General features: G+C 27.3%; 16 protein-coding genes across 16 annotated transcripts; 10 read left to right on the forward strand and 6 right to left on the reverse strand. All coding sequences in view use genetic code 12, as the record gives it.

Annotated features, from left to right (window-relative positions):
• Positions 1–168: 168 nt before the first annotated feature.
• RPS16A (40S ribosomal protein uS9) lies at positions 169–893 on the reverse strand (the record flags this gene model as incomplete). Its single annotated transcript, XM_051763508.1, has 2 exons — positions 169–576; positions 873–893. The coding sequence occupies 2 exons, from the start codon at positions 891–893 to the stop codon at positions 169–171; spliced, it is 429 nt and encodes a 142-aa protein (XP_051620341.1).
• A 474-nt stretch (positions 894–1,367) lies between these two features.
• Positions 1,368–1,976, forward strand: RPL13 (60S ribosomal protein eL13; the record flags this gene model as incomplete). Its single annotated transcript, XM_051763509.1, has 1 exon — positions 1,368–1,976. The coding sequence occupies one exon, from the start codon at positions 1,368–1,370 to the stop codon at positions 1,974–1,976; it is 609 nt and encodes a 202-aa protein (XP_051620342.1).
• A 601-nt stretch (positions 1,977–2,577) lies between these two features.
• On the reverse strand, positions 2,578–2,904 carry RPP1A (ribosomal protein P1; the record flags this gene model as incomplete). Its single annotated transcript, XM_051763510.1, has 1 exon — positions 2,578–2,904. One exon carries the CDS (start codon positions 2,902–2,904, stop codon positions 2,578–2,580), a length of 327 nt encoding a protein of 108 aa, XP_051620343.1.
• Positions 2,905–6,709: 3,805 nt separating this feature from the next.
• On the forward strand, positions 6,710–7,975 carry XOG1 (glucan 1,3-beta-glucosidase; the record flags this gene model as incomplete). Its single annotated transcript, XM_051763511.1, has 1 exon — positions 6,710–7,975. One exon carries the CDS (start codon positions 6,710–6,712, stop codon positions 7,973–7,975), a length of 1,266 nt encoding a protein of 421 aa, XP_051620344.1.
• Positions 7,976–8,329: 354 nt separating this feature from the next.
• Positions 8,330–9,616, reverse strand: KGF54_002975 (uncharacterized protein; the record flags this gene model as incomplete). The annotated part of the gene is made up of 1 exon (XM_051763512.1): positions 8,330–9,616. One exon carries the CDS (start codon positions 9,614–9,616, stop codon positions 8,330–8,332), a length of 1,287 nt encoding a protein of 428 aa, XP_051620345.1.
• Positions 9,617–10,399: 783 nt separating this feature from the next.
• KGF54_002976 (uncharacterized protein) lies at positions 10,400–12,205 on the forward strand (the record flags this gene model as incomplete). The annotated part of the gene is made up of 1 exon (XM_051763513.1): positions 10,400–12,205. The coding sequence occupies one exon, from the start codon at positions 10,400–10,402 to the stop codon at positions 12,203–12,205; it is 1,806 nt and encodes a 601-aa protein (XP_051620346.1).
• An 8-nt stretch (positions 12,206–12,213) lies between these two features.
• On the reverse strand, positions 12,214–12,597 carry KGF54_002977 (uncharacterized protein; the record flags this gene model as incomplete). The annotated part of the gene is made up of 1 exon (XM_051763514.1): positions 12,214–12,597. The coding sequence occupies one exon, from the start codon at positions 12,595–12,597 to the stop codon at positions 12,214–12,216; it is 384 nt and encodes a 127-aa protein (XP_051620347.1).
• Positions 12,598–12,733: 136 nt separating this feature from the next.
• Positions 12,734–13,279, forward strand: KGF54_002978 (uncharacterized protein; the record flags this gene model as incomplete). The annotated part of the gene is made up of 1 exon (XM_051763515.1): positions 12,734–13,279. One exon carries the CDS (start codon positions 12,734–12,736, stop codon positions 13,277–13,279), a length of 546 nt encoding a protein of 181 aa, XP_051620348.1.
• Positions 13,280–13,392: 113 nt separating this feature from the next.
• Positions 13,393–14,751, forward strand: MST1 (threonine--tRNA ligase; the record flags this gene model as incomplete). The annotated part of the gene is made up of 1 exon (XM_051763516.1): positions 13,393–14,751. One exon carries the CDS (start codon positions 13,393–13,395, stop codon positions 14,749–14,751), a length of 1,359 nt encoding a protein of 452 aa, XP_051620349.1.
• Positions 14,752–14,798: 47 nt separating this feature from the next.
• On the reverse strand, positions 14,799–15,893 carry CDC73 (Cdc73p; the record flags this gene model as incomplete). Its single annotated transcript, XM_051763518.1, has 1 exon — positions 14,799–15,893. One exon carries the CDS (start codon positions 15,891–15,893, stop codon positions 14,799–14,801), a length of 1,095 nt encoding a protein of 364 aa, XP_051620350.1.
• A 226-nt stretch (positions 15,894–16,119) lies between these two features.
• On the forward strand, positions 16,120–17,562 carry KGF54_002981 (protein kinase regulatory subunit; the record flags this gene model as incomplete). Its single annotated transcript, XM_051763519.1, has 1 exon — positions 16,120–17,562. The coding sequence occupies one exon, from the start codon at positions 16,120–16,122 to the stop codon at positions 17,560–17,562; it is 1,443 nt and encodes a 480-aa protein (XP_051620351.1).
• A 158-nt stretch (positions 17,563–17,720) lies between these two features.
• KGF54_002982 (mRNA splicing protein) lies at positions 17,721–20,132 on the forward strand (the record flags this gene model as incomplete). Its single annotated transcript, XM_051763520.1, has 1 exon — positions 17,721–20,132. The coding sequence occupies one exon, from the start codon at positions 17,721–17,723 to the stop codon at positions 20,130–20,132; it is 2,412 nt and encodes an 803-aa protein (XP_051620352.1).
• Positions 20,133–20,393: 261 nt separating this feature from the next.
• Positions 20,394–20,810, forward strand: KGF54_002983 (uncharacterized protein; the record flags this gene model as incomplete). Its single annotated transcript, XM_051763521.1, has 1 exon — positions 20,394–20,810. One exon carries the CDS (start codon positions 20,394–20,396, stop codon positions 20,808–20,810), a length of 417 nt encoding a protein of 138 aa, XP_051620353.1.
• Positions 20,811–21,460: 650 nt separating this feature from the next.
• MIA40 (Mia40p) lies at positions 21,461–22,414 on the forward strand (the record flags this gene model as incomplete). Its single annotated transcript, XM_051763522.1, has 1 exon — positions 21,461–22,414. The coding sequence occupies one exon, from the start codon at positions 21,461–21,463 to the stop codon at positions 22,412–22,414; it is 954 nt and encodes a 317-aa protein (XP_051620354.1).
• A 170-nt stretch (positions 22,415–22,584) lies between these two features.
• YPT7 (Ypt7p) lies at positions 22,585–23,508 on the reverse strand (the record flags this gene model as incomplete). Its single annotated transcript, XM_051763523.1, has 1 exon — positions 22,585–23,508. One exon carries the CDS (start codon positions 23,506–23,508, stop codon positions 22,585–22,587), a length of 924 nt encoding a protein of 307 aa, XP_051620355.1.
• Positions 23,509–24,053: 545 nt separating this feature from the next.
• YKT6 (palmitoyltransferase) lies at positions 24,054–24,659 on the forward strand (the record flags this gene model as incomplete). Its single annotated transcript, XM_051763524.1, has 1 exon — positions 24,054–24,659. The coding sequence occupies one exon, from the start codon at positions 24,054–24,056 to the stop codon at positions 24,657–24,659; it is 606 nt and encodes a 201-aa protein (XP_051620356.1).
• Positions 24,660–24,729: the final 70 nt, after the last annotated feature.

Below are 24,729 nucleotides of genomic sequence, written 5' to 3' on the forward strand. Positions count from 1 at the left end.
TGTTTTCTGTAATTTTATGTATTATTAAAAGTGTAAATACTGTATAAACCTAACAACACATGAATTTTATGTGATAATTTACAATGAAATGATTGTTGATTGTTGTGAATTGTATTGTATAAATGATGTAAGCTGATGATATATGATTTGATATGAAAATAAGTAAGATTAACGGTATGATTTTTGGAATCTTGCTCTGGCACCACGACCACCGAATTTTTTTGGTTCCATTCTTCTTGAATCAGCAACTAATAAAGTTTTATCATATGAAGCAAAGATTTTTTTTAATTCATTTTTAGAAGCTTCATCGACAAATTTTTGATGATAAGCAACTAAACCTTTAGCAATAGCTTGTCTAATAGCATATACTTGTGAAACATGACCACCTCCAGTGACTTTGACTCTGATATCAATACCTTGGAATTTATCTAAACCAACTAAAGTTAATGGTTCGTAAACTTTGAATCTCAAGATTTCTGGTTGGACTAAGGTGATTGGTGAACCATTAATTTTGATTAAACCTTTACCGTTTTTGACGTGAGCAACGGCAGTGGCAGTTTTCTTTTTACCGAAAGTCTAGAAGGAAAAATTGTTAGTATTATAAATTCATTAGTTATTGTACAATTTGACTGATTGATATATTCGAGACTTGTATATATTCTTCTCATAAAATCCAACTCTGGTACTCCATTGTGCTAGTTCTTTACGACTTCTTGATTTGTAGTTATACTCTCACTATCTGGCTTGGCTGATTCATATTGGATCTTAAATTGAGTCTAAATTTATAATTCCATCGTTGAACTTATATGACATCTTGTTCTTTTGATATCAATCAATATACATGGATTTATTTATATTATCTATGAACATACTTGAACAGATTGGGTTGACATGTTGTGTGCTGTATTATACTGATCTTTCTAACTTTATTCTAAATTTTTGAAAACAGTTTTTTCTAATTTTGAAATTTTTTTTGTTTGTTAGTAAGTTTCGCTACACTAACTAAAAATTTGTATGGGTAATAATAAATTAAGAGAATATTAATGTAGTACCGTTTGTGTAATTCTTCATTGGCATTGGTAGCATTGCATTATTACTTAACTATGTATTAGGTTTTTAACCCTATCTTGTAAACAGCACAAAAACAACATAGACAGATGGTAGCTAGTCTTTGATTTTAGCAGTAGTCAATAGTTTAGAACTACCAAATGAATGTACATAGTAAATTCTTTTCTCTCTTTATTATTATTTTCTCATAGTTAAGTTAAAGACTTTACCAAAACTGAAAATTTTAATTTTTCTTAAAAAAAAATTTAGAGAAGTTCATATTCAGATCTTATCCATCCCAACTTTGAACAACAACAACAATGGCTATCTCAAAAAATTTACCATTATTGAATAATCATTTCAGAAAACACTGGCAAGAAAGAGTCAAAGTTCATTTTGACCAAGCTGGTAAAAAAGCTTCAAGAAGACAATCAAGATTAAGAAAAGCTGCCAAAGTTGCACCAAAACCTATTGACACTTTAAGACCAGCTGTTAGAGCTCCAACCATTAAATATAATAGAAAAGTCAGAGCAGGTAGAGGTTTCACCTTAGCTGAAATTAAAGCTGTTGGTTTAACTCCAAAATACGCTAGAACCATTGGTATTTCAGTTGATCATAGAAGACAAAATAGAAGTCAAGAAACTTTTGAACAAAATGTTTTAAGATTAAAAGAATATAAATCAAAATTAGTCATTTTTGATAAAAAAACCAAAGCTTCAGAAACTGTTACATACGAACAATTATCAACTTCAGCTACTTTCCCAATTGAAAAATCTGTTGGTGAAAAAGGTACTAGAGCTGTTGAAGTACCAGAACAAACTGCTTATAGAACTTTAAGATTAGCCAGAAATGATAAAAAATTCAAAGGTATTAGAGAAAAAAGATCAAAAGAAAAAGCTGAAGCTGAAGCTGAAAAAGCTAAAAAATAAGTTAATTAAATTTACTTTTAGTGATCATATAAATGGGAATATAAAATTAAAATTAATTAGGAGATGATTAATATTGGATGTGGAATGTACATTATTTCAAAACAACACCACCCTGGGTTTTTATAACTAAATTATATATACAAATTATAGGTTGATAAATAAAGGGTAAACGCAAATTCATTTAGTAACAATATTTTTAAGTATCATTATTGTAATTATTTAGACTCTAAAATGTTGAATAAGTTATAACTTGGAATTAATAAGAAATTTCATCTCTGAAGGTATCTTCATGCATTGTTTTATTTGAAGTCACTCATACTCCTAGTAGTCTAATGAAGTACTGTACGTTACCATCGGTAAACACTTAAAGTTATAGAAAATATTGAGAGATGATTGTACTATTCCAAAAGAACCTACAGTTAAATACTCTCTTTTCGATAATGATAAATTTTATTAAAATTATATTATACAAAGGATTTACTGAATAATTAAATCAAAATAAATTGATCCATACTAAATTCTGATATTCTCCCTATTTGTGTTGATAAAGATAACCAAATTTTCAATGTAATGCAAATGTTTTGAATGTAAATTAACAAGTTTAATCGAATAAACCGAATCCCATATCATCATCTGATTCTTCTTTAGCTTCTTCTTCTTTTTCTTCAGCAGCTTCTTCTCCACCAGCAGCAGCATCACCACCGGCAGCAGCACCGGCAGCTGGGGCAGCAGCAGGACCAGCTGAGAAGTTAAAGAAAAATTCTTTTAAATCTTTACCTTCTAAAGCTTTAGCAAATAAATCAGCCCAAATACCTTCAACTTCAACGTTGGCAGTTTGAACTAATTTTAATAATTGTTCAGCATTTGGAGTAATATCAGCATCAGCTAAAATTAAAGCAGCATATGATAAAGCTTGTTCAGTTGACATTTTTATAACTAGAATTAATCAATTTTAAGCAAAAATAGCGGACTAGTTCTTAGTTTTGGTTGATTTAAGTAAATATGAATGGTAATTTTTCACTTTTTTTTTCTGTGATATTATTGTGTCAGTAGAAAATTACTGTCTGAATTTGGATAGTGTGCGGCTTTGTAAAATCTTCAATGTCACGTGTAAAAAATATCAAATTTGTTGCCCTAACGTTTTTGTACCTGGTAGCGTCTTCTTCTAATATGACAATGTTTCAACTGTTTCAGAACCAACTTTGCAGTGATAACCTGAGTATGATGCATATTCACCGTGTGAGTGCGAGTTTAAATGTATAATTGTAAAGGATGATTACGAGTTTTGAAAAGTAAAGCCCACTTTTATCTCGGGTTTCAAAGTTTTCGGTGAGAATTGGCGTCAAAATGATGCGAATTGGAACACTACGAAATCCAAGCGTGGTAATTTTATATCATATGCTCATTCACTATTATACAAACAAGTCGATGAACAATCACAGTGCGAGAAAGCTTCATCTTTCAACTTACCTACATTGAGGGAATGTTGACAGTAGACTTTTTCCAAATTGAATGCCATTTAGAACCAATGCCATTTAGTACCGAACATTCGAATTGTGGAGTAAATCTTTGTTCTTACTACAAAATTGATGAAACACAAAATAAACACCAAAATTATTCGGAAAAATCGTAAAATTTAGTATAACAAGGAAAAAGAGTTGGGGTTTACGATAAGCGATTTGAGAATAGTGCTAAGCTAATTAGAGTTCGTGAATGATAGGTTCATAATTTAGAGCCATTTAATCAATTAAGATCATATATATATGCACATAATTAAGAATTGTATAATATAAGGCGTTATTTAAAAAACTCCTTAAAAGTTTAAGGGGTTATCCTAAATAATAGAAAAAATAAAAATATTACAAAATAGAAATCATCTGTACATTAATTAACAACCGTATAAAAATAAGAAAAAAAAATAAAAAAAAAAAAAATGTTCAATTAAATAAAAATTAATTAAATTAAAATTATACGAGAAAAATAAACAAAAATTAACCAGCCATGTTAGTTTTGTTTCCAAGTATAATTTTATCAATGAAGGTCATTGAGCTTACAACTAAAGCTTTATACAACGATTATTAAAAGAAAAGTATGAAATGTATTGTTGAGGTTATAATTGCTAAATAATAAATTATTATTATGAAATTTTGTTCTTGCGTACCTTAGACAACATTTATTTACAAATCACAATAAGATCATGAAGTAAACTTAAAAGAGCTTTTGTATATCTTTCACAAAATCACTAAGGAAGCTGAGAATTTCATTTACAGAGCGGAACCAAAATAGCAAACCAATACATTTTCGTTCTATACAAAGAGAAACGTATCATAATGTAAGGGAAGAATGTGAAATTTGTGTTCGAGTACAATAAGAAGACGCAAAAAAATAGAATAGAGAGTAAATTTAGTAATAAGTATGTTTTGTGAATGTATAGGAATCCGAATTCTTCATATTTGAAATGAAATTTCTTATTATTAAGGCATAGTTTTGCCTCTATACTCTCTATTTAATAGATGTAAAAGTATATGCTTTTGCCACATAAGTAATAGGTTTATCGAGTTATTTAATCTAAAGGTTAGAAATTACGAAATAGTAGATATATGTAGAACAACATATGAAAAAGAAGGAGATCAATAATAAATTTATTTAGTAGATTAGATAAGAGAACACACTTTGAATAATAAAGCACAAAATATAAAATGCAATTAATAGTTGTTTAATATCCGGATCAATTATCTCATATACCCTACGCGTTAAAAACCTAAAATAATACTCATTTAAAATTAACAAAAAATTGCCCATTCAAAAATTAATCTCTATCTGTAGCATCTAAATTACAATATTGATTAAACAACACGAAATCTTCATAATTCAACCAATTACAGTACAAGTCAATAACTATAATTTACGGATTAAAAAAACATTTAAGAACTAATAAATGAATCTAAAAATTTCGCTCGTTAAATTATCGTTGATTTTGTAACTGATACGTCTACTGTGTAATTTTTTCTTCTAAAATCTTTTGTAACACAAAAATTGGAATAAAAGGGTGGAGGGGTGGATATTTTATTTCAAATTTGTACAAGATCAATTACTCAATCAACAGCCTTTTAATACTTTTATCAGAGTTTCTCGAAATCATTCCGACTAAGACAATCGTACCAGCTAGTGGTATCATCAATATACTCAACTGATAAGTTATTTCTTTTGTTTGTTTGTTTTTAAAAATAAAATATTGATCAACCAAAATGAAACTTAAAATTATAAAAAGCAATTATTCCGATAAATATTAATTAAATATAATTCTATTGCGTTTCATTAGTAATTAAATACTTTTTTCTTCAGCGATAAATTCCATTAATTCCATTTTAATTATGCAAATATAGAACAATCTTTAACTAAAACAATCCTATAAATTAGTGTATTTAACAATTCATAAATATTGACGAATATTTATTTATAACAAATTGACATATTAAATAGATTTACATAAATACATTACATAACTACAACCTTATTAGAATAACAAGAAATAAAATAAATGAAAAGTATATTCTTTACTAATGCATTGTTTATACGAGTTTGCATCATTAGTAATAACTTTCTAAATTTAAAAACCAATAAACAAATAATGCTAAGAATTGATATCACATAGTATTGATATAAGGAAAGTTTTAAATTTGGTTATGTGAAGAATTAAATCTTAACTTCCATTTGGACTGGCAATCTAAATTTAGTCATAATAATTACTAATTAGAATTAAATTTGATAGTTATAAGAAAATACCTATTTCATTGCACGTTGTAGATTTAAAGTGTTTGATTAAATTGCAAAACAAATTTGGTTATTTAAATTTAAGATTTTTAAAAAATAATTAAATTTAAATAAATTTAAAACGTTTTGCATAATTTTAAATTTTAAGAATTTATACATTAAAATAATTTAAAAAGATTAAATTTATTAAAATAAAAAATGTTATTGCAAGTAAGTTTTTTCAATAATTAATAGTATTTACTGCAATTAAAAGGTATAATAAACATATATACAATTAATAAAACAATAAGAAAATTACTTACTATTAAGTAATTAAATTAAAAATTAAAATCTATATAAATATAATAATGAATCTCTTGAATAAAATTAAACCATTTCAAAACTTTCTATTCCATAGTCAAATTAAAACAACTATATATATATATATCATATCATCAATCGTTCAATTAAAATACAATTAACTTTCGTTAAATTTGCTTTACATTAGTTTGAAATTACACTTATTCATTACATAAACTCACTTTTTTAGTTGAGTATCATTTCATTTGTTATTAAGAATTGTTTTGAAAGGGATAAAATTAATCCAGCTCTTTCATAAAAATCTGTACACAAAATCAATTAACAACGACAATTTGTTATAATTTATAAGATCAAATAATATCTATTCATATAATATCATTTTATTAGCCTTGGATATATTGTCATCTCAATAAATTTCAATTTATAAGTTTCAAGTTTATTTTAAGCTTTTAAATTTCTTGATTAATATTTAAAATTTAGTTCTGAAACAAGTTTGATACGCTCATTTAATAATTACGTATAATAATTCTTTTTTTTTTTGCACCCATTACACAATAATTATTATAGAAGCATAAAAAGGGCTTTATATCACCAACAATTAATTTAATTATACAATTCACTATTACTTCATCATATTATATATAACTATTCATAATAAAATGAGATTAGTACTTCTATTATTCACATTTATAATATCAATAAATTCATTAGTAATAACAGAAAAACAAAAAAGATTTGATGCATGGGATTATCAAAAAGATATAACAAGAGGAGTTAATTTAGGTGGATGGTTTGTATTAGAAGCTTATATAACTCCATCAATATTTGGAACTTGGTTATTCCCACAAAATACACCAGTTGATGAATATCATTTTACAAAACAATTGGGTAAAGAAGCAGCATTCCAAGTTTTAAATCAACATTGGTCAAGTTGGTATACCGAAGCTGATTTTGAACAAATGAGTTATTTAGGGTTAAACGTTGTTCGTATACCAATTGGTTATTGGGCTTTTCAATTGTTAGACAATGATCCTTATGTTCAAGGACAAGTTGAATATTTAGATCAAGCTTTACAATGGGCCAGAAATCATAATATAAAAGTTTGGATTGATTTACATGGAGCTCCTGGCTCACAAAATGGTTTTGATAATTCTGGTTTAAGAGATTCAATTAATTGGCAAACTGGTAATAATGTACAATTTACTTTAGATGTATTACAACAAATTTTCAAAAAATATGGTTCATCAACTTACGAAGATGTTGTTATTGGTATTGAATTATTAAATGAACCTTTGGGACCATCTTTAAATATGGATCAAGTTAAAGATTTCTACAACAAAGGGTATTCCAATTTAAGACAAACTGGCTCATCAACACCAGTAATTATACATGACGCATTTCAACCAGCAGGGTATTGGAATAATTTCTTACAAGTCAGTCAAGGTGCATGGAGTGTTGTTGTTGATCATCATCATTATCAAGTCTTTTCAGCTGGTGAATTAAAAAGAAGTATAAATGATCATATATCAGTAGCATGTAATTGGGGTTGGGATGCTAAAAAGGAATCTCATTGGTCAATTGCAGGAGAATGGTCAGCTGCATTAACTGATTGTGCAACTTGGCTTAATGGGGTTGGAAGAGGTGCAAGATATGAAGGTCAATATGATAATTCACCATGGATTGGTTCATGTTCACAAATAAACACTGACGTTAATAATTGGACATCAGATTATAAAACAAATGTACGTAAATATATTGAAGCTCAATTGGATGCTTTTGAATATAATGGTGGTTGGATTTTCTGGAATTGGAAAACTGAATCTGCTGGTGAATGGGATTTTCAAAAATTAACTGCTGCTGGTATATTCCCACAACCTTTAACTGATAGACAATTTCCTAACCAATGTGGATTTCCATCCAAATAATTTTGCTAGTTAGGTTTTTTGGTTTTTTTATAAATTTGGTTTTACTTATACTTATTGATTGGTTTTAAATTTTTTTTTCAAGCGTTACTTTTTTGCAACAAAAGTAAATTTAGTTCATTTTCAAAGATTTTTGTCGTTGTTATAGAGGAGTGGATTTTTATTATGGTGAGTCATACGTTATTTTGATGACTTACTTTTATTAAGTTTTTTGTAATATTATTGTTATTTCAGATTTAATCAGTTTAATAAATTGTTCAAATGATTCAATTTTTTATGATGTAGAGTATCGTTTTTACTAAGACTTCTGAAAACAAATAAAATTCTATCACTCTAAAAAACTTATTTAAAATCAAACTATACTAGTAAATTATTTTCTTTTGCAACTTCATCTAAAACTTGAATTAAAATATCACTACCCTTATCGTAATCACTTAATTCATTGTATACTTGACAAGAAAATCTAGCGTATAATTTCCCATTATGACTAGCGCAAGGAATATAAGCTTTCTTATCAAAACATTTATGATACACTAAATTATCATATTTTGACCAGTTCTTTGCAAATTCAGGATATTTATCAGTGGGGACTTCAATAGTTACCATTGTACTAATTTGAGTTTTATCAGGTTGATCTAAAATTGAAGTCCCCCATTTTTCACTAACTAATTTACCAACTTTTAAAGCTAAATTATGACAATGATTGTATATGGCTTCTTCACCTCCACAAATTTCATTTCTAAATTTATAAGCTTCTGGGATAGTTGCAATTGATGCAAAATTTTTAGTACCTGTGAACCAAAATCTATCAATCATTCTATTTTTGGTATCTTCTTCTGATAATTCTGTATCACTGCTAATATATGAATGACTTATAGGTAAAGTATGGATATACTTTTGATATTTTGGATCAATATATAATACGGCACAGCCAAATGGAACATAAAACCATTTATGTAAATTTGATACGTAAAAATTTGGTTTAATTTTGTTTAAGTCTTGTGGAATACAACCAATACCGTGAGCACCGTCAACTAATGATAACACATTATATTTATTACATAACTTGACCATTTTTTCATGTGGGAAAATAACACCAGGCATGGAAGAAACTGAATCAAACATACATAATTTTGGCTTGTTTTCACTAAAACATTTTTCAAAATTAGCTAATATTTCGGCATCTGTAGTTGGATAATTAACATCAACAACATGATAATCAATACCAAAATTATCTTTTAAAAATTTAACAGTATTACCACAAGCACCATAAACAGTACTTTGAATAACAATAGAATCACCCTTTTGGAATGGAAAACTCCTTAAAATTGTATTTACCCCAGTAGTAGCATTTTCAACTAATGCTAAATTATGATAATCACAATTTAAAACTTTACCAACCACCTTTAAACTTTCGACATAAGTATCTTTTAAACTATATTTTAAATGTAAATCAGGGTACGAAGATGTATGAAGCATTGATTCAACAAATTTATCATGGATCGGGGTAGGAACTGTTCCATAACTTCCATTATTCAATAATAAAACTTCTGGATCTTGATTTGAAAAGTACTTAGTTCTAAACTCTTTACCAAATGGAGTTTCTGGTTGGTTCTTTGTGACAGTTTTTGTAGCTGTAGACATGAAATTTAATTGATTTATTAATGAAGAAATCATTTTTAGCTTGCCAAAGTAAAAGGTACGAATAGGGAAATATTTATAGATTGAATTTGGTGATTAAATGACTCAATTTATGTATCAAATATTACCATCTACGTGGTTTCAATTTAATTAAAAGTAAATTTGACTATAGCCCTTTATTACTCATAAAACTAAATTCCTCTTTTCCTTTTTATTGATAAGATAAAATACAACTAATTAGATTTTGTGTAACATTCGGAATTCTTTTTGTAATTCTATTATTAACCTCGAAACAAACTAATTTACGATATTCACAACCAAGTAGATATAATTATAAGTATATAAGTATATAGTGAGTGAGCAATAAGTCAGCTGTAATTTGAATTTTCAACAAATTCATCGTCAATAAAGTTTTGAGATGAGTAATGAATGTAGTGGTTGTCTAGACCCTTGATTCTGGCAGATCTTTAAAAGACGAGATTTTACATTATTTGCTACATTTTGTTGTAAATTGTAATGACAAACATTGATAATCACTTCTCCAATTTTTACACAAGTGGTTACCTTTTAACTTCTAAGTCATTGATATTCACTAATATTTTCAGTTGATAAATGCTAAATTATAATAATATTAATAATACTTCTCTTTAAAAATTTGACAAGTTTTACACAAAATTACATTGTAAATTTCTCTCTTCTCGATTCAAGATTTCCACTAAAAGGTACAGATCAATACTATTATTTAATAAGTCAAGTCAAATATATCATTGAATCAAGTTTAACTTGATGAATAGACTATTCCAGGGCAAAAGCTACCTACGATGTATCAACCGAATACTTAGGCAAAATCAGCTTAAATCTAGCCAATTGCAACATCAGCAACCTTTTTTACAACCAAAATTTACCCCATACTTTACTAGATCATTTCATCAAAAATCAATAATACTACAACAACTTAAAAATAATGATAATCAGAAGGATCCAAAAGAGATTAATATAATTCCTAAAGCTAAAGAAGTTGTCAAAGAGATCCCGAAAGTGACAAAAGAGCAACTATTAGCAAAGGCAAATAATGTGATATCTAGATTAAAAATTCGAGTAAAATGGCTTTTAAAAAAATCCAATCGACCTTATAATACAGATGATTATTCAGCATTTTTTTCATGGTTAGTTGTTGGTAATGTATTCTTAATATTTGTTGCAACAACAACTTTTTTTTCATTAATTATATTTACAGCAAATACAGTTTTTGCACAAGAATTTGTTGCAAGAAAATTAGGAGAGTTTATTACAAAAAATTCAAATATGACCGTTACTTTCGAGAGTGCGATTGTACCTGGCTGGTCAGATGGTAAAATCAGTTTTAGGAAATGTTTTGTTAGTAGAAGACCTAAAAAGATTGAAAAATTTATAAAAGGATCACAACAAGAAGCGTATGAAGAATCACTAATGATTAAAACACCAAATGGAGAAATAATAGAAGATGTTTTTGAAGATGATGGAAACTATACACAATTTGATTTAATAATAGAAGAAGTCAATATATCTTTATCTTTTAATAAATGGGTCAATGGTACTGGTATGATTGAAACATTAGAAATTAAAGGATTGAGAGGTGAGGTCGATAGAACACACGTTATTTGGAATCCAGATGATGATGCAACGAATTATAAAAATGTTTATCAACCTGGAGATTTTGAAATTGAAGACTTCAAAATGGAAGATGTGTTATTTGAATTGAAGCAACCAAAAGGATTTAGACCTTTTGATGTTGCCATATATAATTGTGAATTATCAAAATTAAGAAAACACTGGTTGTTTTATGATTTTTTGAATGCAAATGTTATGAGTGGTTCATATGATAATTCATTATTTACTGTACATAAAAAGCAAAGATTAAGCGATTTTTCATTAGACGGAGAGGATACATTAAAAAAGCATAACAAATGGAAAAGAATCACATGTTTAAGAGTTGATGCATTAAATATTGATCATTTAAATACCGGTTTAGAAGGACCATTTGGTTGGATCACAAGTGGTAAAGTTGATATGATTGGTGAAGTAATGGTACCACAAGAACATGATGATGAAATTGGTGTTAAAGAAATTGTTAATATGATTGCTGAGTCAATCACAAAGGAAGCCACCAGGTACAAAAATCCAGAAGTGCAATCAAAACACCCAGATATGCATACAAGATTAACAAAAGATGATTATACAGATATAACGAAATATTTTGTATTAGATTTGACTATAAGATTAAACAATGTCAGAGCTATAGTTCCATTTAAAGCACCTGAATTATCATACATCAACTATGCATTAATTAGACCAATTGTGGCTTATATTAATTCCAAAAATACAGTTATTGAAATTCATAATAGAATTGTCAAAAATATTCAAGATTTTGAAGGTTCATGGACTGTTTATGATTCTTTATTAATGGATGATATATCTGAAGAAGTTTATGATAATTTTGTTGATTATGTAGCAGATGAAGAAGCTAGATTAGTTAGAATGAAAAGAATTGGATTCTGGTCTTTACAATTATTCTTGCAATTGATACTTGTTGGTTTAGGAACATTGGCGTAATAAGTTAATCACATCTTTAGAATTAAAATTAATAATGCAATATAACAACACAAACTAATGATTGATAAAATTAAGACGTAATCTCCTCCAGTCTTATACATTTCCATATCTTTCTCTGGATTATAATAAACATCAACACATGATGATTTATAAACTCCAATAAAATAAAGCAAACATCCATAAATTGTATATATAGTACCTATGGGTAAAAATTCTTTTGAAAATAATTTTATGATTAGGATTGAAAATGAAAAACAACCAATTGCTGTTCTAGTATAAGCACCTTCATAAGTTCTTTGATGTGCTCTTATATCTAATTTCAAGTTATTCTCGAATGAGTCTAACCTAGATGGTAATCTATCTCTTATAGGCACTGGTTCAGCATTTGACATTATTTCATTTAGATAAGGATAAATGTGGTTGTATTTGTGATCAAAAATTTAATTAATCTTTTTTTTGTTTGTATCAACTTATCATCAAACTTTACAACACCACCAAGACTAATCCATCACAAATATTATATAGATCATGGTCGCTGCTAAAAGACTATGGATAAAATTAAGATTACCTACAAAATTTTTAGGTACTCTACCTAAATTTGAACCATTTGTATCGAAAACAAGATTGAAAAAAATAGCACAAGAAGAAAGAAGAATAGCTGCAGGACTACAATCATCAACAACACTGCAGAAATCATCACCAGCTCCAGATGGAGGTTCAGTAACCCCAGCACCAAATGCAACAACTTCAACTACGGGAGGTTCAAGTAGTGGAGGTATAAGTCAATATAAAATTAATGTTGGTTTGAAAGAAAGTTCTACATCGGGTTTAACAATGAATAGTATAAATAGTGCATTATATACTTTGGATAAATCTGGTAAACCATGCAAAAGATGGGTTAAAAAGCAAAGAGAATTCAAATCATTTACTGGATTCAAGATGAAGTATACGCGTTATGAACCAAAAGAATCAAACAATCCATTAAAGATTACTATAAAAAAACCGGATTCAATGAAAGAAAAATCTAATGGTAAAGCAGAAGGCTCTCCAATAAAAGTAGAAATTACAGCTTGAAAGTGATAGGGAATTTTGTATGATGGCTTTATGATTGTATAGTAATATTACACTAAGTTAAAAAATGTATTTGAAAAATTGAAATATCTCTTAAATCATTTTACAACCAACAAATGATTTTGAAAAATATAGGACTACGAAGATGTACATATAGACTATATTCAATTAAATTAAAAGAACTAGAATCATCTAACAACACTAACCATGCAATCTCAACGAAACAATTATTATACACAACTGATCCAACTTCACCAGGTTCAATTTTTTTCTTACCTCATGGTACAAGAATACTAAACAAATTAATTCAATTTATGAAAAATCAGCAAATTAAATATGGTTTTCAAGAAGTAGTGACTCCATTAATTTTCAAAACTAAATTGTGGCAAAAATCAGGGCATTGGGATAATTACAAAGATGACATGTTTAAAGTTATTGGTAACGATTTATCAAAAGAAGATCAACAAGATAATATTGAAGAACATGAGTATGGTTTGAAACCAATGAATTGTCCAAGTCATTGTATGATATTTGCAAAGTTTGATAGAAGCTATAATGAATTACCAGTAAGATTTTCAGATTTTAGTTCATTACATAGAAATGAAGCAAGTGGTGCATTATCTGGTTTAACAAGAGTTCGTAGATTTCATCAAGATGATGGTCATATCTTTTGTGACTTAGGTCAAATTGATCAAGAAATTAAAAATACTATAAATTTAATCAAAGATACTTACAATGTTTTTGGAATTAATAAAATTGAATATTATTTATCTACTAGACCGGAAGAAAAATTCATTGGAGATTTAGAAACCTGGAATGATGCTGAAGATCAATTGAAAAATGTATTGAATGAATCCACAGGTGAAGGGAATTGGTCCATCAGAGAAGGCGATGGTGCTTTCTATGGCCCAAAAATTGACGTTCTTTTAACTGATGCTTTTCAAAAGAAACATCAAGTTGGTACAATTCAATTAGATTTTCAATTGCCAAAAAGATTTGAGTTGAAATATGTTGCTGAAGATGGTTCAAGGGACAATCAACCAATTTTAATTCATAGAGCTGTTTTTGGATCTTTGGAAAGGTTCTTTGCCATTTTATTAGATCATTATCAAGGTAAATGGCCATTTTGGATTAACCCAAGACAAGCCATAATTATACCTGTAAATGAAACACACATAGCAAAAGCTGAAGAATTGCAAAAGAAATTGTCTGGTGATATTGTTAATACTGAAAGTTCAATCTCCCCATTGACTGGTTTTAATTTTCATGTTGATGTTGACAAAAGACCTTCTACAGTTGGTCACAGAACCAAAGATGCAATTCAACATGGCTATTCATATATTATTTTAATTGGTGACAAAGACATTGCAAACGGGACCTACGCGATTAGATCAAGAGATGATAGAAAAATTATCAATAAAACAGCTGACGAAATTTATGAACAATTTATAGAATTAGAAAAATCTTATAAATAGACTAAGAGAAAAAAAATTCTTGTATATATACTAATACATCTATTAATTTATTTACCATATCCTTTATTTATAAGTATTTTTTCTAACTCAATCCAAAGATCTTTTACAAGCACTTTATCTTTAAATCTTTGATCACCTTTATTTACTTTTAATTCACGTACATTCCATTCTTTTATTTGATGAGGAGTTGATTCTCCTTGATATCCTAAATAAAACCCTTGATACTTCTGAAATAATATTTCTCCTCTACTATATTTATACTTGCTGAATTGCCAAACTTGACCAGTTGTAAAAATTGCTATTACTCTATTCCAATAGTCTGGATTCGTGAAAAGATCTGTATTGTCAACAACCATAATTTTTTGACCTTGAGGTATCAATTTCTCTGATGGATGATTAAGTATTACTACTCCTGATTGTGGTCTATTTGTGGGTACTGGTTCAGTAAATGTTCCATTTTCTAAAAATTGTTTTATATTTGATAATGCAAGTAATGAAGTTGTTGCTGGTGATACGATGATTATAGGTTGTTTCTTAGCTGAACTTGATTTTTCACTACTTTGAGGATTTGTTTTAGCTCGTTTTAATTCATGCATAAATTTTTTAGCATCAGATATTAAATAACTAAAATCTATATTTTTGGAACCTCTTAAAGCTGCATTGTGATCAACTGACTCTCTTTCAAATTCATTTATTCTATCTATTTGTGGATCATCCAATTTATGTTTTTTAAATTCTGGTTCTGATTTATGATCTTTTGATTTATCATTACTTTGAGAATCTTTATCTTCTTTAACAAATTGACAAGAATCTATTGAACCTTTTAACCAAGTAAGTAAATCGAATCTACACAAAATTGAAAATGGAGTAAAGCCAAGTTCTGCAGCTTTTGCTTTGTATTCTTGATCAGTGTTTTTTTCATATAGCCAACAAAATACTACTGATCTTAAATCTTGTGGTTGTTCATCACTATAGAAATTTGTTTCTAGGTCTAAGTCATATTTTGTTTCAATATTTCCGAATGATACTTGTGAGGCATCTTTTATTGAATCTATTTCTTCTTCCTCTGAATTGTATAATTTGAATGGTTCCCCCTTTGATGATGCTTTACGTAGAGCCCTTAATGCTTGTACTCCAGACATTTATTTGTGTTGTGTAATATTGATGTATGCTTTGGTTGTGAAAAATTATTATTCTGTTGATATTTTTTCTAAGTTTCGAATATCAATTTTTGTAACCAAATTAGTTATCTAGATAGAACTATCAAACCACAAGAAACAATAAAATTGACTCAATTGAAATTGAAAGAACCCAGAATATATGGATTAGGTCACTAGAAAATTTCATATTTAATATCAATAATCTCATATGGTTATTGACAGTCCAAGAGATATAAATGCAGATCAAGTAACTCAATGGTTGACAGAAGCTCAACACACGTTAGAGAAAGCTCAAAAATTATGTAGTAGTGCTCAATCACTGTTGGATTCCACATTTCAAAAATTAACCACTCAACTACCCGACGAATTGCACATAGCTGAATTAATCTATGACTCCTATCAAAATCAATATGATGTTATTAATCAACTAGTGGATCATGTCAAGACAATCTTAAAGAATAAAGTTGAGCAAGTTAGTGATGACTTTAAGAAATTACTTGACCCGAACTTAGAAATGTTGGAAAAGGTAATGACACAATTAAAAAATACAGATGTGCCGTCAATTATCTTAATCGAAGAAAAATCACCAGAGAAGAACCTTTTAGACTTCATTGCCACAGAATCAACAGAATTAATTAAAATCAACATTGAAATTTATCGATCAAACTACCACAAGATTAAAAAGCTATTGGAAAGTCAATTGCAGAGTAATATACTTGAAAAATTAAGTCATTTTAATAAGCAACATCAAATAGTTACCAAAGAATTTGATCAATTGGGGCCAGTCCAAGTGGAGCTTAGAACAGCTCATGGAAATATACTAGAGTCAAAACAAATTATTGGTACAGTTTTAAGAGAGAATCACTCTTTGGAAAATGAGTTAGTGTCAATGTTAGAGATGTTAACAAACCACTATGATCAATGTAATAAAGCTGTGAAATTAACATATTCCAAAACTGAGAGCTTGAACGTGAATCTAGAGGTTCTTGAAAATGACGCATCAGAATTACCCGAAGTTTTCAAAGAATTAAGTACTATATATGATATTATTGTCACAAATGAATCAAAGTCTAACAAATTATTTGAGCAAAATAACGATTATATCAAAAATAGCGTAAATATTATGAAAGAGGAGCTTAACAAGTATAGAGAATTCAAGACCAAGTCAATACCAGAGTTTTTAATGTTACTTGATGAATGTTTTAACTTCTTACAAAAATGTTCAATTTCAGATGCAGAATTAGTCGACTTATCACCATGTGAAATATACGCGGAAACAATCAAACAAGTGCTATTTCATTATACTCAATTTTTAGACATATACAAATCAAAATACTTATCAGAGTTATATCATGAACAATATTTATACCCTAAAAAGTATTTGAAAAAAATTAATGATTTTTTAAATGAAGATTTGTACAGACTACAATTAGAAGAATCAAATCATAGAAAGTCATGGTTGACAAAATATGGAGAATTTATACCCAAAGAATTTAAGTTGCCCGGTGAACAAGAGATTCCATTAGTTGTACAAGTTGTAACTCAAGGTTTAGAACATGTTCAACAAAATTCAAATGGTGTTGAAGAATTCAATGAAGGTGAAGAAAAGCAGTTGTTAGATTTAATTAAAAAAATAAAATTACAGAAGTGAATTAATACTTGTAAGTTTATTATTTCTTTTATAGAATGAACATAATGTAATATTAATTTGTAAATGTTTTGCAACTTTTAGTTTTAGTAATTTGACACAAAAAGTATCACTTTTATTTTACAACCAACTTTCTTTCAGAACAACTAATTTAGCATGATATGACAACTAACAAATTTGGTAATATACTATTTACCAAATCTGGTACTACGGGGTCTAATGATGAAAATGAAATTTACAACAAACCAGGTGGCCTGATGATGAAGGCATTATATTACGATGATTATTCAGATTTGGAATTTGATGAAAATGAAGAAAAGGAATACAAGGAAAAAGATGAAACAAAGGAAGAGCAACAGCTGCATCAAAGAGAAGCCGATATGATGATAAATTACAATGAACTAGAATCCGAATACGAGAGTTCTAAAATAGGAGAAGAACCTAATGATCCATTCTTTCGAACGAATCCATATTTAAGTCATAGATCAATTTCACCAGCAAAAGAAATACCACATTCTATACGGCAAAATTCACCAGCAAGTCAGAATGATCCTCAAGTACCTGATATAGTAAAAAACTTTGGAGTGAATGAAGCATCTAGAAAATTAGCAGAAGAACCCACATTAAAAGTTTCATCCCAATATCACAAATATGGAATTGGTGCAAAATTAATGATGAAAATGGGGTATCAAGAAGGTAAAGGGTTAGGAAATGATCAATCAGGTATAGTTGAACCAATTGATGCTGTTCAAAATAAAGGAAAATTTGGATTAGGTGCCTCATCGAGGAATAAGAGTGTATTAAGTGATGAAGATGAAGATGACAATAAAACTATTGTTAAAGATCACGAACAAACTTTATTAATGAAGAAAACCTTGAAGCTAACTACCAAAGCTTTTTTTGTGATCAATAAATTCGAAAGAACAGGTGTTGAATTGCCAAATGACGTAATTAAATGGGCTAACAATTTAAAGAATATAACAACAGATCAAGAATTAATAGATGCAACTAGAGTTTATGACTATTTAGATGACATATGGGATGATTTTTATGCATACAATGAGAAAGAAAGTACTTTGAAAATGGAATTAGATTTACTTAATAACAACAACATTGAAAATAGATTGAGTGAGTTAAATTTGTTGCAGAATCAATTAAAAACATTACAGTTAAACATGGATGGTGTAAAAATCGATGATTTTGTTCAATATTTATCCAAATTGTCTATATCTGATGATGATAAGGTTTCCACACTTTTAACTATTGTGCAACAGAATCTTGATCTAGTCATAAATGTGCCATTGGCTTCTTTTAAAAGTCAGGAGACATTAGTTACTACACAATTGAACAATTATGCTACTTTCTTTACCAATTTATCATCATCGAAGAATTTTTTTTTCAATTACTTATTTCATGGATATTCACAACAATTGAAAGAGTTGTTAGAGGGTGCAGGTTATAGTAGAGAAGCAGACGAAGATTTGGATAAATTAATAATTACAATCTTATCAATATGGGTAAATAATTTTAACTCCATTATGAAAGAAAAATTTATGTCAAAATTATTTAAAGCATTATTTGTGAACTACATTATGAGAAAAATCAAAGAATGGGAATTATTTTCAATTGAAACACTTTCAAAATATGTTGATGATTATTTAATTATTATTTCAACAATTGATGATTCAACTCATGAAAAACTTCATTCAGCATTATCTTTAAAAATTAAAAATTATTTAGACTTTGAAAACATAAACTCATTATGGCATAATCTTCAAAACGTAGACCATTTAAAATTTGCAAAAACCCAATTACTTGATATTTTTCAGACCTGGATTCCTAGAATTAAAGCCAATGATACTTTTGATGCTCAAACAATAATAAAATCATATGAAAGATCTTTTGCAAAATGGAAAGAAAACAAGTTACTGTTGGACCAAGACCAAAAGTTTGTCTATGATTGTTGTTTCGAATTTACCAACTGTTCGAATCTTGAATCAAATTTTAATACTTTGCAATATTTGTTGTTTAATAGATGGATCGAAGAGTTAGTAAAATGCTCCCAGCCGGACCCAGAAAAAGCAATAGAGTATTATACAAATTGGTTTAATTATTTTAATGACAAACTAAATCAATATGACAATCAAATTATTTCTGATTTAATAAATTGGTATCTCAATAAAGCATTATTAATTATACAGTCAAATTTCGATCCTTTAGTATATTCAAATTTACCAAAATTACAAGGTTCAATTTTACCAAAATCAGATCAATTACTACAAAATAAGAATAACAATATCACTAATGCAAATGGTATTCCTGGTTATAAATTAATGACTACGTTCAAAGATATACTACTTGAATGGTGTTCAGAAAATGGTATAGTCATGACTTTATTAAAAGAAAGATTTCATTTTTTGAAAGGCTATCCAATTTATATGTTTAAATATGATAATTCAACAATATATGGTTATATTGAAGATGACGTACTTTGGATAACTTTGAATAATAATGATTATGAAAGTCTGAATTATTTCCCAATAGCGATGGAAGACTTAATAAATCAGTTTTAATTTGGTAAATAGATAATATGTTCAATTTTATATACAATTAATTTTACGATGTAACGAACCAATTTAGTTGTTCTTAAATTTCAACGAATTATAGAAAAGTGATTTGAAAAAAAAATAATTACTCTATTGTTAGATTTTACTGATTTTTTTGATAAGAGAGAATTGAAAAATTTAGAAATTTAAATAAATTCAACCCCTCGTTTCATCAATTACATCATCTTATTCCAAACACTAATCATATCAACCAACCTTAGTTTTAACATGTTGAGATCGATTTTAGGTATATCGAAGCATAGTAGAGCATTCCGTAGAATGATGATACAAGAATTAAAACCAATAACAACACAATCAATTAAATCAAATATAATATTACAACAAACATTACAAACAAGATCATACTCTGAACCTGCTACTACAAACCAAACAGCAGCACAAGAAGAAAAATCAAAATATGAATCATCAAAAGAATATATCAAGAAAGCACATATTGAGAATTCAAAAGAATCAGAACAAGTTTTGAGAATAATGAGAAAAACTGGTGCTATTTCTGTTTTAGTTGTGTTTGGATCTATTGCATATGCTGCTTTTTCAGAATATCAAACTAAACCTAATGAAGTTGAAGAAATTGAATATATACCAAATTTGAGTCAAGATATACGATATAAAACCAGAAGTTGATCTTCTTTCAAAAGGTTTAGTTTTCACTTGTTAATAGGTTTAGCTTTTTTTAATATGCTTGGTTTTTACTTTAATTTAATGATACGACTGGTTACGAACTAAAATATTCTACTAACAATGTAAACTATCTCAGATCATTAATTTTTCAAAGATTCATAACTCTTTTAAGCTTAATGGAAATATGCAATTAATTTATAATATAATTACAATTTATCATTTATTATTCTAGAAAATTTATTAGTATTTTAGATTACATAAACACTACAAACAAAATTATGTAAATTATTACATAATCAAAAATACATCATTTAAATTTTCTATAATTAAATAATTTTTCAATAATACAAAGATTTTAATAAATAGCAATTAGTACATTCGAAGAGAATTCTAATTTTGATATAAAAAGCAATTAATATATTTCAATCTTAATTCATCATTTTTAAATTTTGAAACTAACATTATTAATTGTTAATTCGAGAAAAATTTAAAGATTTTAAAACTTGAAACTTATCATTAACTCATTTTTATAATTTTTTTTTTAGACTTTTTTGCATTCAATTTCTATTCATTTATACAAATCAATTGAAATATTAGAATTACCAATTGCATAATTACAACTCATAAAATATAAATAAATAAATCAAGAAGAAATGTATAGACAATTCACCAAATCATCAATTGCTCGTCAAGCATCAAGAATTACAAGATCATATTCAACTAATGCATCAACTACATCATCAAAATATAATTCAAAATTAATAATTGGTTCAATTGTTCCAATTGCAGTTGCAATTGGTTATTATTCATTAAATAATTCAAAAATTTATAATTTATCATCACCTGTTAAAGTAGCAGAAGCTATTAGAGAAGAATTTAAAGAAGGTAATATAATGGCAGATGATCAAGAAGAATTATTTCATAAAGAACAAAAAAGATTAGCAAAAGAACAAGATGAAGAAGAATTAAAACAAAAAGAAGATATTAAAAAACAAACTACAAAAGATGCAAAAGGTACTGATTCAAAAGATATTGCAACAGATTCTCAAATTAGAAAACAAGCATCAAATGATTTAAATGATGATACAACAAGACATGCAGCAAGTGATCCAAGAAATAAACAAGAAAAACCAAGTGATCAAGCATCAGCATCAATTAAAGAAGGTGGTAAAAAATCATCAAACCCAACTCCAAAAGAAACTTCATCAGATACTGCACAAGCTGATGCTGATAATAATAATAATGAAGAAAAAGAACCAAAACAAGAAGCAGCTTATAACCCAGAAACTGGAGAAATCAATTGGGATTGTCCATGTTTAGGAGGTATGGCTCATGGACCATGTGGAGAAGAATTTAAAGAAGCATTTTCATGTTTTGTATTTTCAGAAACTGAACCAAAGGGAATAGATTGTATTAAAAAATTTGAAAATATGAGATCATGTTTTAAAAAATATCCTGATCATTATAAAGAAGAATTATATGATGATGATGATAAAGAATATGATGTTGAAACTGTTGAACATATTGTTTTAGAAACTGCTGATCCTGCTGTTGAACAAATTGAAACCGGATTAGATGAAGGTAAATTAAAAAACCCAGAAAAATAAATAATTCAATAAGTTTTAGAAATATCATTGGTTATTTTACCGTATTATTTAAAATGTATATACTTATAAATTAAAATTAGATCTTATATAAGATATTTATAAAAAATTAAAATTTAAAAATAAATAAAAAGTTATTTTGTAAACTGCAATATTGTCAATAAAAATGGTGTTCAACATGCACATTTACTCGAAGCAATTTCTCTATTATTAAATTCTTGTAAATCAATTTTATCAAAATTTTGTAAACTTTTTTTAGATAAAACTTCATCATTACCCAGTATTATAATTTTACCTAATTTTCCAACTCTTTGAAATAATTCATTAACTAAATTAATATTTTTTGCACTAACTTCAATAACATCTAAATTCCAATCTATAATATAATCTTCAAGATTATAATTCCCATTCATATTATTATCATTTATTAAAATATCTTTAACTTCTTCTTTATCAATAACTCTTTTATTAATTTTATCACATTTATTCCCTACAATTAAAAAACCAGGTTTTAAAACATGACAATTTTCAATAAATTTTAAAAACCATTCTTTTAAACTTAATAATGATTCATAATTAGTTATATCATAACATAATATACAAACATCAGTACCTCTATAAAATGCTTTTGAAATTGAATTAAATCTTTCCTGACCTGCAGTATCCCAAACTTGTAAATTTAATTTTTCTATTTGTTGTTGTTGTGGTGGTGGTTCAAGTGATGATGATGGTGATGATAATGTTGTATCGTTCTCTTCTGTATCCGATAACTCTTCTGTATCTTCTGAAAATTGTAATTTTGAAGAAGTTGATGATTTTGAAGTATCTGGTTGTAAATCTATTGTAGTTGTTAGATAATCACCACCAATTGTTGCTTTATATGCATTTGTGAAAACATGATGAATAAATTGTGATCTTAAACAAGTTTTACCAACCCCCAGATCTCCTAGTAGTACTACTTTTAAAGTAGGTGTTGATTTTATGGTTGTATTACTATTACTCCTATCTTTATTTTGATCTTTTAAATTTACTTGTGATTCTTTATGAGGTAGCCTTTTTGATTTGGTTATACTTTGATTAGATTTTTTTGATTTCATTCTTGTTATAGTATCATTTAGTTAAATTTTGATGTATATATTAATAAATTTTTTATTTGACGGGTATTTGATAGACGAAGAATATAATGTTTATGTTATAAGTTTAGCCGCGTATGATAATAATAATAATGAAATGTAGTTAAAGAAAGTGAATGTTAAAAATCCAATAAGATTGTTTGATGATGATTTTATTAGATTGTTTAAATGAATAAATTGATGAAAAATTCAGTTGACCTTGAATTTGGATATATAAAATCAGGTTGTATTTTTGATCTTGAATAGTTGTAATAAATTTTGTTTATTTGTTTAATAAAAAGGAAATAATATTTAAAGTAGAAACCAAAAAAAAAAAAATAATTTAATTAAAATAAAAAAAAATAAAAATTTATTGCTACGTCGTTTACAATCAATCAATTAATATTGATTTCATCAACATTGTTCTTTACTATCTAATCAACTTTATACAACTTCATCCAACTGGTCACAATAACACCAAACCTCCAAATTTTATACAATTTTTCAAAAAATAAATTAATATTTCAAAAATGAAAGTATATTATATAGGTATATTAAAATCAAATGGTGATAAAACAATAGAATTAACATCATCAAGAGATTTATCACAATTTTCATTTTTTGAAAGAAATGGAGTATCACAATTCATGACATTTTTTGCAGAAACAGTAGCTCAAAGAACACCTAAAGGACAAAGACAAAGTGTTGAAGAAGGAAATTATATTGGTCATACATATACAAGATCTGAAGGATTATCTGGTGTTATAATAACTGATAAAGAATATCCTGTTAGACCAGCTTATACTTTAATAAATAAAATATTAGAAGAATATTTATCATTACATCCAACAAATCAATGGGAAAATATTACAGAAACTACTCCAGAATTAAATTATCAATCACAATTAGATATTTATTTAAAAAAATATCAAGATCCAAGTCAAGCTGATTCAATAATGAAAGTTCAACAAGAATTAGATGATACTAAAGTTGTATTACATAAAACTATTGAAGGAGTTTTACAAAGAGGTGAGAAATTAGATGCATTAGTTGATAAATCTGAAGCTTTAAGTAGTTCTTCTAGAATGTTTTACAAACAAGCTAAAAAGACTAATTCTTGTTGTATAATTATGTAAATGTTATATTGAAATTTGATGAAATTTTAATAATAATAAAGTTATGGAATTTAATAGTTTTAAGTTAATA

This window comes from Candida jiufengensis, assembly GCF_024610255.1.
Source record: "Candida jiufengensis strain CBS 10846 chromosome Unknown scaffold3, whole genome shotgun sequence".
NCBI classification, from domain to species: Eukaryota; Fungi; Ascomycota; class Pichiomycetes; order Serinales; family Debaryomycetaceae; genus Lodderomyces; species Lodderomyces jiufengensis.